The sequence below is a fragment of the Lissotriton vulgaris genome, chromosome 3_1 (genome assembly GCF_964263255.1).
Source record: "Lissotriton vulgaris chromosome 3_1, aLisVul1.2, whole genome shotgun sequence".
Lineage (NCBI taxonomy): Eukaryota > Metazoa > Chordata > Amphibia > Caudata > Salamandridae > Lissotriton > Lissotriton vulgaris.
The window spans coordinates 544,348,130-544,362,667 of record NC_141689.1 but is presented as its reverse complement, the minus strand read 5'-3'; the positions used below and the strand labels follow the sequence as shown (position 1 = coordinate 544,362,667).

The following is a 14,538-nucleotide window of genomic DNA, read 5'->3' as shown; positions in this document are numbered from 1 at the left end:
TGGTGGGGCTGCCGGAGAAGGTCAAAGGAGCGGACATAGTTGAATACCTTGCGCAGTGGATTTGAACTGAAGTGGCCCAAGAAGGCCTCTCCACGTTTTTTGTTTCGAGCACATTGAGTACCAGCGCGGCCACCCATGCTGGGAGCCACACAGTGACCAGTAGTGACGTGCCTCCTGCACTACAAAGATCGAGACCACATTCTGGCCCAAGCCCGCCGCAGAGGAGCACTCTGATTTGGGAACGCAGAAGTACAAATCTTCCCAGACTTCTATTGTGAGGTGAAACAAAAAAGAGCCTCATTCCAAGGTAGTAAGCGCCAGCTGCGACAACTTTGCCCTATATACCTTATTCTTCCTGGACAAACTGAGGGTAGCGGAAGATGATACTAAATTCTTTCAAACACCGGAAGAAACCTGGGACTGGCTGGAGCAACGTCTGTGACAGGAGACCACAGACAGTCCGCAAACCCAGCATACCTGGCGCTCCCTCTCTCGGCGCAGGGAAAGCAGAGTAACCTGGTGGCACCATCACAAGCTGAAGCGCAATTAGAGCAGCTGAACGTGGTAGAGGTGGTGACTCAAATCATTGGAGGAAACACTGCCCGTCAATGCCGGAGAGAAGAGACCCAGTACGAGACTTGGGATCAGACTCAGATCGTGAATCAGTTAGTTCAACAACCTCGAGCCTGGTCCTTCCCAAGGTGATCCCATTATCTTCTGATATCATATGATCAACTATGCAGTGTCTCTTGGTCACATTTAGGGGACAACAGGAACTTCTCTAAGTTGCACTGGAACACTCATGATCAAGAAACCTTTCTCTCATTTAGGTCTGCACTCCAACATCCTACTGGCTTTGCTGGTGGAGGGGAGAATGCCTTAGGGGAGTGCTTACCTACTCCCCTCTACAGTCCACTGCGGGGGAACTCCTGTGATAGAATGACTCATGTTAAGTGTTTGGATGGTGGGTGATTGCCTACTTGTCCTGGGTAGCGGTAGTTGTGGAGCTTGTTTTTGGTTTCTTTTCTGGGGACTTTTGAGTCGCATTGCATTGCAAGTTATAATTGTGCTGCTTAGAGACATCAATGTACAAATGCATATCTTGGAACATACGTGGTATGCACACTATGTCAAAGAGATAGAAAGTGTTCTCCCACCTCAATAGGAGAGGAGTGCAGATAGCGCTGCTGCAAGAGACACACCTCAAAGTGAAAGAAGGGCAGGCACTGCAGTGCGGATGGCGAGACCAGTCGTTTTATATCCCATATTGTGCATATGCTAGAGGATTTATGATCTGGATTAGGTCGGGGGTCCTGTTTCAGCACATAGACACCTTGACAGACCCTGAGGGTCGCTACATAGTGGTGAGGAGCCAGCTGGAGGGTCAGACATTAACCATCGTGAATGTATATGCCCCTAATATTGAACAGACCACCTTCTGAACGACCCTAACACGCCATCTGGCCCCATAACCGACGTCCCCTACGATCATGTAAGGGGACTTCAATTGTGAGGCCGATGTGCCTTTAGATAGATCCCACTCACCACTACGCAATTCCCAGATGGTGCACACCGCCAGGGCCTTTGAGGCCTGGAGCTCCCAATGGGAACTGGCTGACTCCTTGAGAACCCTGCATCCCCACAACAAGAATATTATTACTTCTCTACGTTTCACAAGGTTTATGTCACCTAGACATATTTGTATGCACCCCAGGCATAGAAAAAATAGTCCAAACAGTTGAATACTTGGTCTGAACGATATCAGACCGCAACCCAGTCCTCAGATTGAGATTGGCCCATCCTAGGCTCTCAATACCCATCTTGAGGCTCCTGCCAGACTCATTTGAGGATCTGGACTTTAGGGAAGGGATCCACAAGAAGAAAGTCCAATACTTCAATGACTGTGAAGGAATGGCCTCCTCCCCACTAGTAGAGTGGGATGCCTTTAAGGTTGTCTTACGGGGCCAGTGCATAGCGGATGCCAAAGGGATTAGACACACACTCCTGAAGGAAGTCCTGACTGCGAAGCGGGATCTTAGGGAGATTGAGCATAGGCGGCCCGGACACACACAACTCCAATCAGAATTACAGGAAGCCAAAGAGGACTTAGCAATACAGACTGAAAGACTTAGATGTTTTGACTCATTTAAAGGCAAAGTTCCTGAAATCCAGTCCTCTAGTCCGCTCTAAGCCATCTGCGAATAATAATTCCAGTACTTATACCTAAAAGCTAAGACATGCTGGAAATGATGGCACAAAACAAAGAGGACCAATTTAGTGTTTTATGATGCAGACATGTACAACAATACAAATAATGCAATTAAAATGAGCGGTGTGCACATAGAAAACTAATATGAACAGTGTTAGCACTAACATTAAAATGATTCTGGCATGGTGGTTGTGGACACATCTGTACATATGTAGGTAATGACCAGTCCCACAGGACCGTAGCGCATACGTTTGAGTGGCACTCAGTAGTTAAATGACAGAGGAAGAAAAGATGTTTCTACTGTCAAAGCTATTTTTGTAGCTTCAATATTGGAATGAACATTTTTAACAAATGATAAAATCTTGCTTCTCAAACACCCCCCATTCGTCAACCTCCGTTCTGGATAGGTTTCATATTTGCTTTATCTAGTCAACTCCGATACTGACCAGGACTGTGGGTGTGATTCCCACTTACATTTACCCACAGTCTACTGCTTTTCTGCACAAATTCCCACTCTAATAGCAGCAAAAAATATTTTATTAATAGAAAATGTTTATGTATTATGATGTGCATCTTTGTACAAAACTTAAAGATTACAGTTAACTTTAATAAACGTTTGTGGCGAAGTATATCAACATATATTTGTTTTCTGTGCTGTGCGTGATAATTTTTATATTACTCCTAATATAATGTTAATAGCTTCAACTCACAACGTATGTCAAGGGAACAGTTTAAACAAAAATCTGGGGTATCTATATAATAGCCATACTTAATTACCAAAGTGACATTTATCACAACCTGACTTGTCAATTTCAAAATCACAGATGACTGCCCCAGGTGACTGGATACCATAGGATGTAAAACATTGATTTTTCCCACCTAGCAGCAAACGTACACCAGATAAGTGGTTTTCTGTAGCATCTCTACTGTTGCTTGGTTTCTTTCCACATAAGCAAGGGCACATGAAATGTTTATCCCGTTTTTAAGGCCCTGGGCATTCCAGCTCAGATGTCTTATTGTTTAGGAACTAGTATTTAAGGGCATTGCTATATCTAAAACTATACATACCTAATGTAAAAGATTTGTCCCCACCCCCTGCAGTGTTACTGAGATGACTGTTGCAAAGCACACTATTAAGCCTTCAACTACACATCACCCACACTCCTATCTCCCTCCCACGCTAAAACGCTAAACCCTAAACTATGGGTGCTTCTCCAACCCCTGCAACATGACAATAGAAGCTTGGAAACAAGAAAAAACATCATTAATGATCATTATTGCAAGGATGGCAAAAGTGTCTTTCATGCTGCAAGAAGGGCTCTAGGCCCAGTTCTAAAATATTGGGACCTGGGAGAAGGAGCAATGCCAACCATCATATTGCTACACAGTGTAACAGTGTATGCCCTCAGGTTGTCACAGCCTCCCATTAGTGGCCTATGACCAGCACCCACAATTACTTTTGAAATGATATACACATTTGCCATCTGACCTGTCCAATGTGTGTGGCTCTGAAGAAACTGTTGTACTTCCTGAGCACGACTAGTGGCGTCAGGAATGTTTTTATAAGGTTATTCTGGATCACTTTCACATCCATGTTCAGGAAGTATTGGTGTATCTTTCCTGTAGGTGATATAAGCCCTATCTTTTTTCCCCTTCTGTACGTGCTTGTTCACAAACTTTGAGGTTACCACAACGTCAACTAAAGAGTCAGTCTTTCCTTTGTAGAGCACTGTACATCTTGATTAATGTAACATTGTAGATTGTGTTATCTTTTTGCCTGTTTCAAAGGCGCATCTGGCCTTCTGGACTGCCTTGTAAAATGTGGGTCGATGGAGACAGAACTGTCTTAGTAGCTCAACTGTTCTTTCTTCCCAGCTATGTGCAGTACTCTATCCTGGACTCTGTAATTTATAAATTGCACTATGGGGAAGTCCTCCGAGGTGGCCTTGAGGCCAGAGAGTCATGTGCCCTCGCTATCGCAAAAAGGCATACAAAATTGGATCTTCCAAGGACCTCTGTCAGCAGGGACTCAGTAAAAGTCTCCATCTTCAAGTATTGGCAGATTCCAGTACACCAAGGATCAGCACATTGTTCGGGTGCAACTTTGCCTCCATGTTTATTATTTTATTTTTATTTATAAAGTTTTATATAGCGCCAGCAAGATCCTGAAGGATATCAGAACACCTTACAATATGATTTGGAAGAACATAAATGCAATATCAACATCCAGTAGAGAGAGAGGGAAAACACGACTAATTGTGCTTGTTCTTCACCTCTTCAATCGCAAGAACCTTTTTCAAATGTGGCATCTTCTCATTGCCTTCTTTAGCATCACCCATCGATTATGAAATCATAAAGTCTGCCTTATCTATCTTCGTGGCTCGCTTGCGAAGCCGTTCCTTCATTTAGCTGAAATGAGGTATCAGCTGGTCAGTTCAGTTCAGTTCATACGTCTTTATTTTGAGATTATCCATCATAAAAGACATCATAAAAATATTCATAAAAACACTACACTTATCAATATTAATATGCACAACTGCCCTATATAAGACATTAAAACTAAATTTGTAAGACCTAGTGTACAAAGATTTTTCCAGCACACAAATAATCACTACATATGGTGTTAAACATATCGTGCAGACACGTAAAACATAAAACATAATTAAATTTGCAATTAAAGACGTACTAACTATATTGGAACTAAAAACTATCAGTTAGTCATCTCACATATGGGTACCTAGCTTTAATGGTCCATGCCCACCCCAAGAATTTTGCTACTGCTATGGTCACATTCTCAGATGTGTTGGTTCTTAAAAGCCATAGCGCCTCCGCACCCACCTGTGTACTCATCTTAGTACAAATTGGTTTTAACCATTTTCTCCGGGGGGCTAGGTAAGCGGGGCAAACAAAGAAAATGTGACCTATTGATTCTTTTTGATCCCTACACCAGGGGCAGTACTCTGAAGACTGTCCACGCCATTTGTTTGTAAAGGTCCTCAGAGGTAGCGTCCCAACTCTAAACTGATGATAAAGCTTTCTGTCGTTGCTCCTAATAATGACATCCCTATAATCCTCCAGTAGGGGATCAAGCTTCTGGACCAAAAACCTGCCAGTCAAGAAAGTAGACTCAATCTGGATAACAAATTGGTGTCTTACGGATGCCCAGTAAAGTGCTTTAAATTCTTTTTTCGAAGGAAAAGCATTATATCTGGGGGCCTCCCACAACAGACTAAGACCCATATTTCCCAACATAACCTTTATATCTCTGAACCAGGGAAGATTACCTGATCCCACAATTGATCTTGGATCTGAAATTTCGTTTGTAAAGAGGGCCAGTTCGGGAGTTATCCATATTCTCCTCCACAGTGCTACCATCCTATACCGCGCTACATCGTCAATAGGGCGACAACCCATATCAAGCTGTAAGGTTTTCATAGGGGTAGATTGTGGAAGACCAGCCAGATTACGTAGGAATTTATTTTGGATTCTAACCAATGGTGACAAGTCCGAGATGCCCCATAGGTCGGCACCATACAGGATTGCAGAAATTATTTTTGCGTTAAATATTTTTAACGCTGGCCTTATCCGTTTAGTTAGTGAGGTTCTTTGTTCCTTAATTAAGCACCCTGTTAATCGGGCAAATTTTAAACAGAGTGTATCAAGTTGTGGTTTCCATCTTAACCTATATTCCAAAAGAACCCCAAGATATGTCATTACTTCCACCTGTTCTAGTTCAATACCATTCATGCTAACATGACTCTTCATCGTCCTATTTTTGGTTAGTACCATGAATTTGGTTTTGCTCACATTCACAAACTTATTTATCGCTGTTTGGAGTCCCCTTTGTGTTTTAGAGAGGATAAGGGTTTCATCTGCAAAGATGAGGAGTGGGAACTTTGTGCCACCCAAAACAGGGGCATCAGTTGGTGTGTCAGCAAAATACTGCACAACTTGGTTAATAAATAACAAAAACAATGTCGGTGCGAGGACACACCCCTGTCGGACACCACGGGTGACAGGAAATCGTTCAGTCACCTGTCCTTGACAACCTCATCTAACCCTTGCAAAATTTGCCTCGTGTAATCTTATTACTAAGTCCAAAAGTTCACGGGCATTCCCATATTTCCTAAGGCGGCCCATAGTTTGTCTCTTGGGACGAGGTCGAAGGCGGACTTTAGGTCCACAAACGCTGCATAGACAGTTCCTCCACCCAGGAGCACCACCTTCCAGTATATCAGAATGAATCTGACCACCTGGTCGATCGTGCTGACGCAAGATCTAAAACCAGCTTGCATAGGGGATAGATTATTCTCATTTTCAATCCAAACCTGTATTTTGGCCAATACCATCCTAGCAATAACTTTCTGGATTGCGTCTATTAAGCCTATGGGGCGATAGTTTCCCGGGGTTGAAAGATCCCCCTTTTTATAAATGGGCAATATTTCGGCCCCTTGCCAAGAATCGGGGATCCATGCCCCATTTGTGATGGCATTAGCAAGTGTCGTAATATAGGGCACCCAGTTTGGCTGATCATATTTAAATAAATCGGCCGGGATACAGTCCATGCCTGGAGCTTTACCAGCCTGAACCAACCCCAGCGCAATCTCTGCATCTTTATTCGCAAACACTAAAGGCGAACACGACATTGGGAGCATGGGTACTGGAGTGACCAAACCCCGTATAGGTCCAGACACGGGCCCCTAAATTGGGATGCAAAGTAGTCAACCCAATCCTCAGCAGATACGTGATTCGCCGGGGTTTGTGGGTCCAGATTCCCACCCCATTTTACAACCTGCCAGAACTTAATCTGGTTTGAGGACCTGCTTGCTTCGTATAAGTCCTGCCAGCGACTGTCGTCCCATGCTCTTTTAGCCTCCCTTTAGGCCTTCTTATACACTAACCTTGCCATTCTGATATCAATAACCACTCTAGATTTAATGGCTTTGATCAGGAAGCTATGAGCCTGTCGGCATGATTTATTATACCATTTAATCCCTGATGTAGATGCCGAGGCTATCCTGGGTTTAGGAATTTTGGTAAAGAGAGCTTTCAAATTACAAAAAAGCTGTTCATGAAGCACGATTAAATGCTCAGAAGACCCTGGGGGGTTAACCAGGGCCTGAATGGCGCCCCGGGTGGATGAAACTTCATGAGAGATCCTATCTAAAGTGGCAGAATCTTCCATTACCCTACTCCATAAAACCCTACGTCTGTCATTGGTTAGGGTGGCATCTGCTGTGGAACACTTAGTGGCACTACTGCACCCAACACTATCCTCAATTTTTAGACTTAAGACTAACGGGTTATGGTCGCTCTCAGGACGATCAGAGATTAACATGTCATCAAGTAGTGACCAATACTCGATTTTAATTAAAAACATAGTCAATTTGACTTGTGCTAGTACCATTGTCAAACGCTACCCGGCCTATTTTATCAGAGTGTGAGCGGTCATTAACCGCTCGCAACCCCCACTCAAAGCACAATCCCAAGCAATGGAGCGCTGCCTCAGTCCCCCTCTTAATTGAGTTTAACTCAAGATGTGGGACATTCCATAATCATATTCTTCACCATAAATGTCCTCACCCTCCCTTAAAAGAGGTTCGAAGGTACAATTTAATTCCCCGGCCACAATTAAAAACTTGTCCCTCCCAATTGAGTTGAGAAACAGGTCTAACTCTCCAATAATTGTTGGACACCGCCCTCCAGGTAAGCCTCGTGCATAAATATTAACAATAAAAATTTCCTGGTGATTTTTCTTACTAAACTTAATCCCAAGAATATCAAGATTATGCTCTAACACTTCTGTAGGCCTAAAACTAAGGTACTGCCTCACCCAAATGGTTAGGCCGCCGGATGCTCTTCCTTTTTTTCCCCGATGGCAGATTTAAAAAAATTAAGATACCCCAAACGAATAAATGGTGTCAAGAGCCCAGCTTTCTTGAAAAATTAAAATATCATGGTCATCTACAAAATCTACCCACTCTTCTAAGTCTAATTTCCCCTTTAGCCCTGCAACATTCCACAAAACTATTTTAGTAATGAATCCTGTGTGGTCAGTTGGCTTGGTTCTGGGGCCCCTAAATTAGATACTGCTGTTCTCCCATTCTCTGTCAGTAGTTCGCCAGTCAGTATATCCAGGGGAGACCATTCCACACCATGGCCGTCTTCCTGTCACACCTTGGACACCTCCTTAGGCCTGCATTGTACAGCATCACTACAAACAGCCACACCAACCTCAGATATACATGTTCCCCCAGTAACCCTACCAGGACTCTTGGGCTGGTTGTTACCACCAGGCATGATCAGGAGTCAATCAACTCCCTCTAAGCCTGAGAGGGGCTCAAACCGGTTAAACAGGGGTGGAAATTGTGGAAAGTGTGTTACCTGATCGAAGTGGAATCCACCAATAGGGCTTCTCATTTGGAACTTCGGTGGGTGATAAAGAGGACCATAGTTTCTTTGGGGATAGAAATAGTGTAGGTCTAATGATTGTGCTTCGCCCACCCTTCCAAACCTTGGTTCTCTACGAACATAATCTACCACCCAGGGGCCCGCTAAAGTTAATTATGACACAATCTCCCTCTAGATCCTTTGAGCAATGTCCCACCCAGCTTACTCTTCTGACATTTAAAATCTCTGATTTAGACGAGGGAGGGAGACTTCTATTCTTGTTAAGCCAGAAGATTACTTTTGTTTTTTAACTCCCTATATGATTCCATTTTATCCTCCCCAATAGCTGGAACACCCGTCAATATAATCGTATAAGGGGCAGACTCTGGGGGTAAGTTGACACATGGGAGACACAGTTTAACGGCCGCCTTCTCTGATTGGCTATGCCTTTTTGATTGGCTACCAGTGACTGGTACACAGGGAGCCGGCTGTGTTCTAAGCACTGCACCTTCTTTCGTGACCATACTCTTGGTAGTAGCCGAAGAGTTGTTACAGACAGGAATTTTCTCCAGACATAATCGACCTGACTGGGTGTTCAAAAGATCAATTGTGTCCGGATGAGCCACCTCTACTACGTCACTGGTCCCTATTCCATGAGAATCAATGGAAGGATTCTATCGTTTTTCCAGCCCTTTTACTAATTTGTCCAGTGAATTGGAGTTAGCTGTGACTAGGTTCTCCATCTGATCTAGTTTGGAATTAATCAACCTCGTTCATTCCAGTAAGGGTAACATCAAAGATTTAACAAGAATTTCTATTTTACCCAACTCTTCATCATCTGTACTACGAGTAGGACATTGGTCATCCGAATCAATGGGAATCATCGTGAGATTGGGGGGGGGGGGCTAGTTGAAACATGTAAGGGCTGCATTATACTATTTTTTTTTTTGGTTGAAATTTTAGCGATGCCCGATTTCTGTGTTTCACCCCCTCTTTTCCTTTTACTGGGATTTGTTGATACACCCATATTTCGGACTTTTTGAACAGAGCTAAATTGCAGAGGGGAGCCACCATCTCTGTGAGAGAGACAACTCGAGGGCGTACTGGTTATAGTTGTATTTCGTGTGGAACAATCCACCTCTATGTTCGGTACCAATGACATACGTTCAGGACAAAGATCTTGATTAACTATGGGGGCTCGATGACTTGACATAATGGGGGAAACTACTGACCCAATATGGCCTAAAGACAAGCGTTTACCCGTTATAAGATCCACAGATAAGCGCTTCTCAACAAAAGCTATTTCTTTTTCTAAGATACCAGTTGCCCGTTTGAAAAAATGGTCTAAGGCACCAGTTACCACCCCGCTCTTAGTTGTAAGTTGTACAGTTCTTTCTTTCCCAGATCGTAATGCCATTGTAACCAATGACCCAACACTTTAGACCAGACAACTACTCAATAATAAAGGAATAAAATATGATATAAATGCCTAGAGGGTTATAGTTAAACTCAACTCAGCTGGTCACTTTTACCCTCAATGGACTATGGATATTATGTTAGTGTTATCCCCAAGGAATATCTCTTGTAGCTACAACCTGTGACTGTCTACCTCCTGGATTTCTTTTATATTGAATGGAGGCTTGGTCTGATTCTGGTTTTTCTTTTGTCTTATGACGTGTACTGTTGGGGAAGGTCAAAGGAATGTGGACTCACTTCCAATCTGCACTAGAATCTAAACAATCCTCCTCTGTATGGTTTGCATGATGGTAGACAAGACAAGCCTCCTGGTTGTCGCCTATCAGCTATTTGTATTGTAAAGAGGCACTCTCTGTTTTGGGCCCAGGAGTTCCAGGAGGGTATCAAATGTTCCTCACATTCCAAAATCATACTGTCAGGGGCTTCTCTTCCTGTCAAGCAAGCTAGTCATTCACTCTGACCTTCCAATGCTTGAAATACTTGACACTGTTAACTCATTCTGTCATGTGGTAGGCAGTGTTATTAGAATTGGCTTCCTTATCTCAAGACAGGGACTATCCTCAGACAGCCACATGCCCTGCTCTAGGCTGCACTCAATTCAGACTCATCAGCTCCCACAAACCGTGGGATCATCCAGCCATCATCCATATGGCATGATGGTGGTGTTCTTCTTTCCGCACAGCTGACCTCTCAAATGTCTCTGGTGCCCTGCACTCTTCCACTGCACCTCATTCGGTGAGTTCAGTAGGTGAAGCTTTCCTCCTTCACTTCCAGTCACATTCCCATAGCTCGCTCTCACCACCACCCGCAACTGGCCCGTCGCATTACTGCAACTACTCACTATTCCCTGGCCACGCGTGGGGCATGGCCCAGGTAAGCCTGCCACTTCTGGGCCCTCATCAAAGTATGGTATGACGGTACCCCGGCCCACTGGCAGCATTCAGCGGCTTCAACAGGATGCAAAGTCACCTGGCATGGCCACCTGGCTCATAAAGCACCTCAGGGTGTTATGGAAATCTTTGGGTAATCCGTATCGAGTTTCACTACTGGCCCCTGAAAAGGCAGATGCAGGCCCTGTTGGAGCTAGCTATCACATCCTGGTTTCCTTCATGTTATGAGGGCAGCAGGACCTTGCTAGATTGCAGCTGGTATGGCATTGCGGAACAATATGGTAATTGTTGGTTCAGAGGGTAAAATCAGGTGCATATTTCAATACTTTGGCCGCATAAACAATTCGAGGTTTGACTTAGGTGGCCACTGTGACCGATTGCTCACCAACGCCCTCTTTGACACCGCTTTTGATGCATGTCTGAAATGAAATGGAACTAACGGGTTTGGCTCTTAATTTAGCCGAAAAAAATATTGCATCATATATTTCACCAAGACAAATAGATTTTTTGTATACTGCATTTGCATTACATTTGCTGTTTCAGTAAATGAAACTTATCAAATACATTTTACATACACTTCTAATGTTAAGGATAAGAATGCTTTCGAGGCAAACTGAGTTTATTGTGCTATTTGTTAGTTGACATTAATCTTTAAAGATTCTGGATTTGTGCTAAACCTCTTCGTGCTCGTCCCTATTTGGAAGCAGCAAAAATGGTGCACCCTGGTTATGTGCACCAAAAAAGTGCACTCGTATGTCCATTCAAATAATGGCTCTTAACGTCATTGCATTTAAACCATATTCTGACACATTATTAGTTGAGTGCAAACTCACAAGTTAAAAAAGAAAAGGGCTGGCATTCACTTTTATATATTATGCCTCTGCCACCTTCTAAGCAGGGAAAATAAGGAAACCCTTCCTTAAAATGGCAGTTTTATCTTCGAGGCCATGCTTGCAGTGTACCAGGTATAAGTAGTTTGACCTAAAAATATTTTGTTTTATTTTCCAGGTGACAGTAGAAGAACCGAAAGAACCACTGTACCCTGCAGATGAATTGTATGGGATAGTAGGAGATAACTTGAAAAGAAATGTTGATGTCAAAGAGGTGTGTACATTACTCACTTTCACTAAAATACCCATAAAAGCTGCTCTTATGTTTTGAGGGATCCAGGGACATAACTGTGAGATTGCTGCATCTGTTTTGATCCAACAACATCAATAATATCATATCTGTGAATCATGCCGAAAGTCTATTTGATTGAAGTTTTTTTAAAAAGGACACTGTTACCCTGCAAAAGGATGTCCTGGCACTGCATATGGACAATTTTATTTCCTAGGCAACTGTTTTGTTACTAGAATTGAAAAAATTTATTTGAATCCAGAAATCAGAAGGCACAGTTGGTTTCGTATTTGATTGTTTGTTTTAATATATGGGTTCCTTAAATCTGGGAAAGGTACATCAGCTTATGCCACTAGCACCACTATATTATTTTCAGCTGTACCAAACTGTCCCATATTCCTAGTAAATGATGAAACTTTAAATGTACTTCTGTTAGATACTATGGTATTGTGGCAGTCTGTAGTATTTTGAGCTACATTCATTGTACCTTTTTATTATTTATGGTAATTTGTGCACTACCGAACTAAATATGGTAGAGTGAGACAGTTTAATAACCTCTTTTCAAAGACTCATTTAGAATCCTTGCCCAATGTGTTTAATTAGATACCAAGCTATGCACACTACATTGCAATCCGTTCTCGCCAACCTTTCAGAGAGAATCATACGGTCATGACCATTTGCTTAGTCCTGGTACCTTTGTAGGGAAAACCTAACAAGGTAATGTTCAATTTAGTTTCTGCTTCTTGTCACTCATCATAGATGCCAGCCATTTTATAGCAAATTGTCAAATGATGCTGTGTCCCTTGGAAGTCCTTTTGTAAGGTGGAAGCACACCTGTGGAAACAGTTGCTTCGAGGCATCTGTACTGTCATCTCGTGTTGGGTCCAGATGTTTGCAAGTTGTTTCTCTTCGAAGAAGTCTTTCCCAGTCGCAAGGTAAGGTGATTACTCCTTTCGGTGATAGGGTGCATCGCATAGGCATCGGCTCCTTTGTTAGATTGTTTTCTTTCTGCCATCGGATTTGGACATGTATTGCTGCGCTCCGGTTCGAAACCGTTCTTCGGGCTCCCCTCAGTATACAATCCACTGTACCCTCGACTGCATTGTTATCATACGTGCTTTCCTATTCGCGGTGTATCGATTTGATCGGGGAAATTTCATCTTCGGTCGAAAACATTGTTGGAGGCCTTCGGACCTAACCACGTTGTTCCAGCCTTCTGCCGCTGGAACGGACTGCCATTTCAAGTACCTTCGCACCAACCTACATAAAGGCTGCAACTTGTGCCTCTCACCAGAGCGCAAGGAACAAGATTGGGAGGCTTGTCAATAGTTCTGATCGAAAAAGACTGTTCGAGATCGTCAGGCTCGTAGACGAGAAATGCTACATCAAAACGTATTCCAGATGTCTTCGGAGAAGAATCCGAACAGGAAGAAGCAACAGCGGTGGAAGAAGAGGGACCCTTGTCTGTCCTAGAATCTGATTCCGAGCTGGGAATCGAATTGGAGTCCGAAGACTTTCCAGCGGGACAGGGTGTTGTGAGTATTAAAGCCCCTTTACCCTATAAACTCTCTTCCACCAAGCATAAGGCTTAGGCCCCACCTCTACCTCGATGTTTCAGATGCCCCGCCCTCGGGCCTAGCACCAAAACAAGCGTTCAAGCCTTCCGGCTCGGGATTGAGTCTAGACATATCCTCTTCGGATCTGAAAACTTGCGCTTAAAAAAGACAGGTCGGAACCAAAACCTTCCGCTTTGAAATACATGTCCGGTTCGGAACTGAAACCTTCCGCTTCCAAGGACCAGTCCGGTTCGACACCGAAACCTTCAGCATCAAAATCGAAAGACGATCTCTTAAAGCCCCCAGAACCAATCCTAGACGTTATGAAAGAATGATTAGGTAGACCCTAAACAGAAAAAGCTATATATTAATCCAGATACTGGACGCATTTCAGCTAAAACGCCTTCCAAAAGAAAAATCAGTTCAGAGGACACTGGTTACAAGATTCCTGTCAAAAAGGACATGGCTACAAGTTCTATTCACCCTAATTTACCATCCCCTCCACCATCTACACCATTACCACAGCTGCCAGGCTCTGATCCACCATACATAACACATCAGGGGTCTCCTCATACACAGCCTAATTTACAGGATGCTGATGATGATGATGATGATGATGACGACAACAATGGTCATTTACCAGAAGATCCATGGGATGACTATAATATTGATTTACCCATGACTAATGACCCAGATTTATACCCTGCAAAGCCATCACTTCGAGATGATAATGTAGCTTAGCAATAGTTAATTTAAGGGCAGCAGCCTACCATGGAGTTGCATTACATAAAGAGTCTTTGGATGAAGACTTTTTATTTGAGTCACTAGGGTCTTCACATAGGACTAGTCCGAGTCTACCACTGTTAAAGGGAATGATGAGACATACAGATGAGATATT

The 14,538-nt window shown here is 43.3% G+C and overlaps 1 protein-coding gene across 1 annotated transcript in view; it reads left to right on the top strand.

Moving 5' to 3' along the window:
* The window catches only part of MCCC2 (methylcrotonyl-CoA carboxylase subunit 2), a 264,869-nt gene that overhangs the window by 142,556 nt on the left and 107,775 nt on the right, over nt 1-14,538 (top strand). The window contains exon 10 of the mRNA XM_086960805.1: nt 11,974-12,069. Coding sequence (XP_086816931.1) covers nt 11,974-12,069 — 96 coding nt within the window. The remainder of the gene's footprint in view (nt 1-11,973; nt 12,070-14,538) is intronic.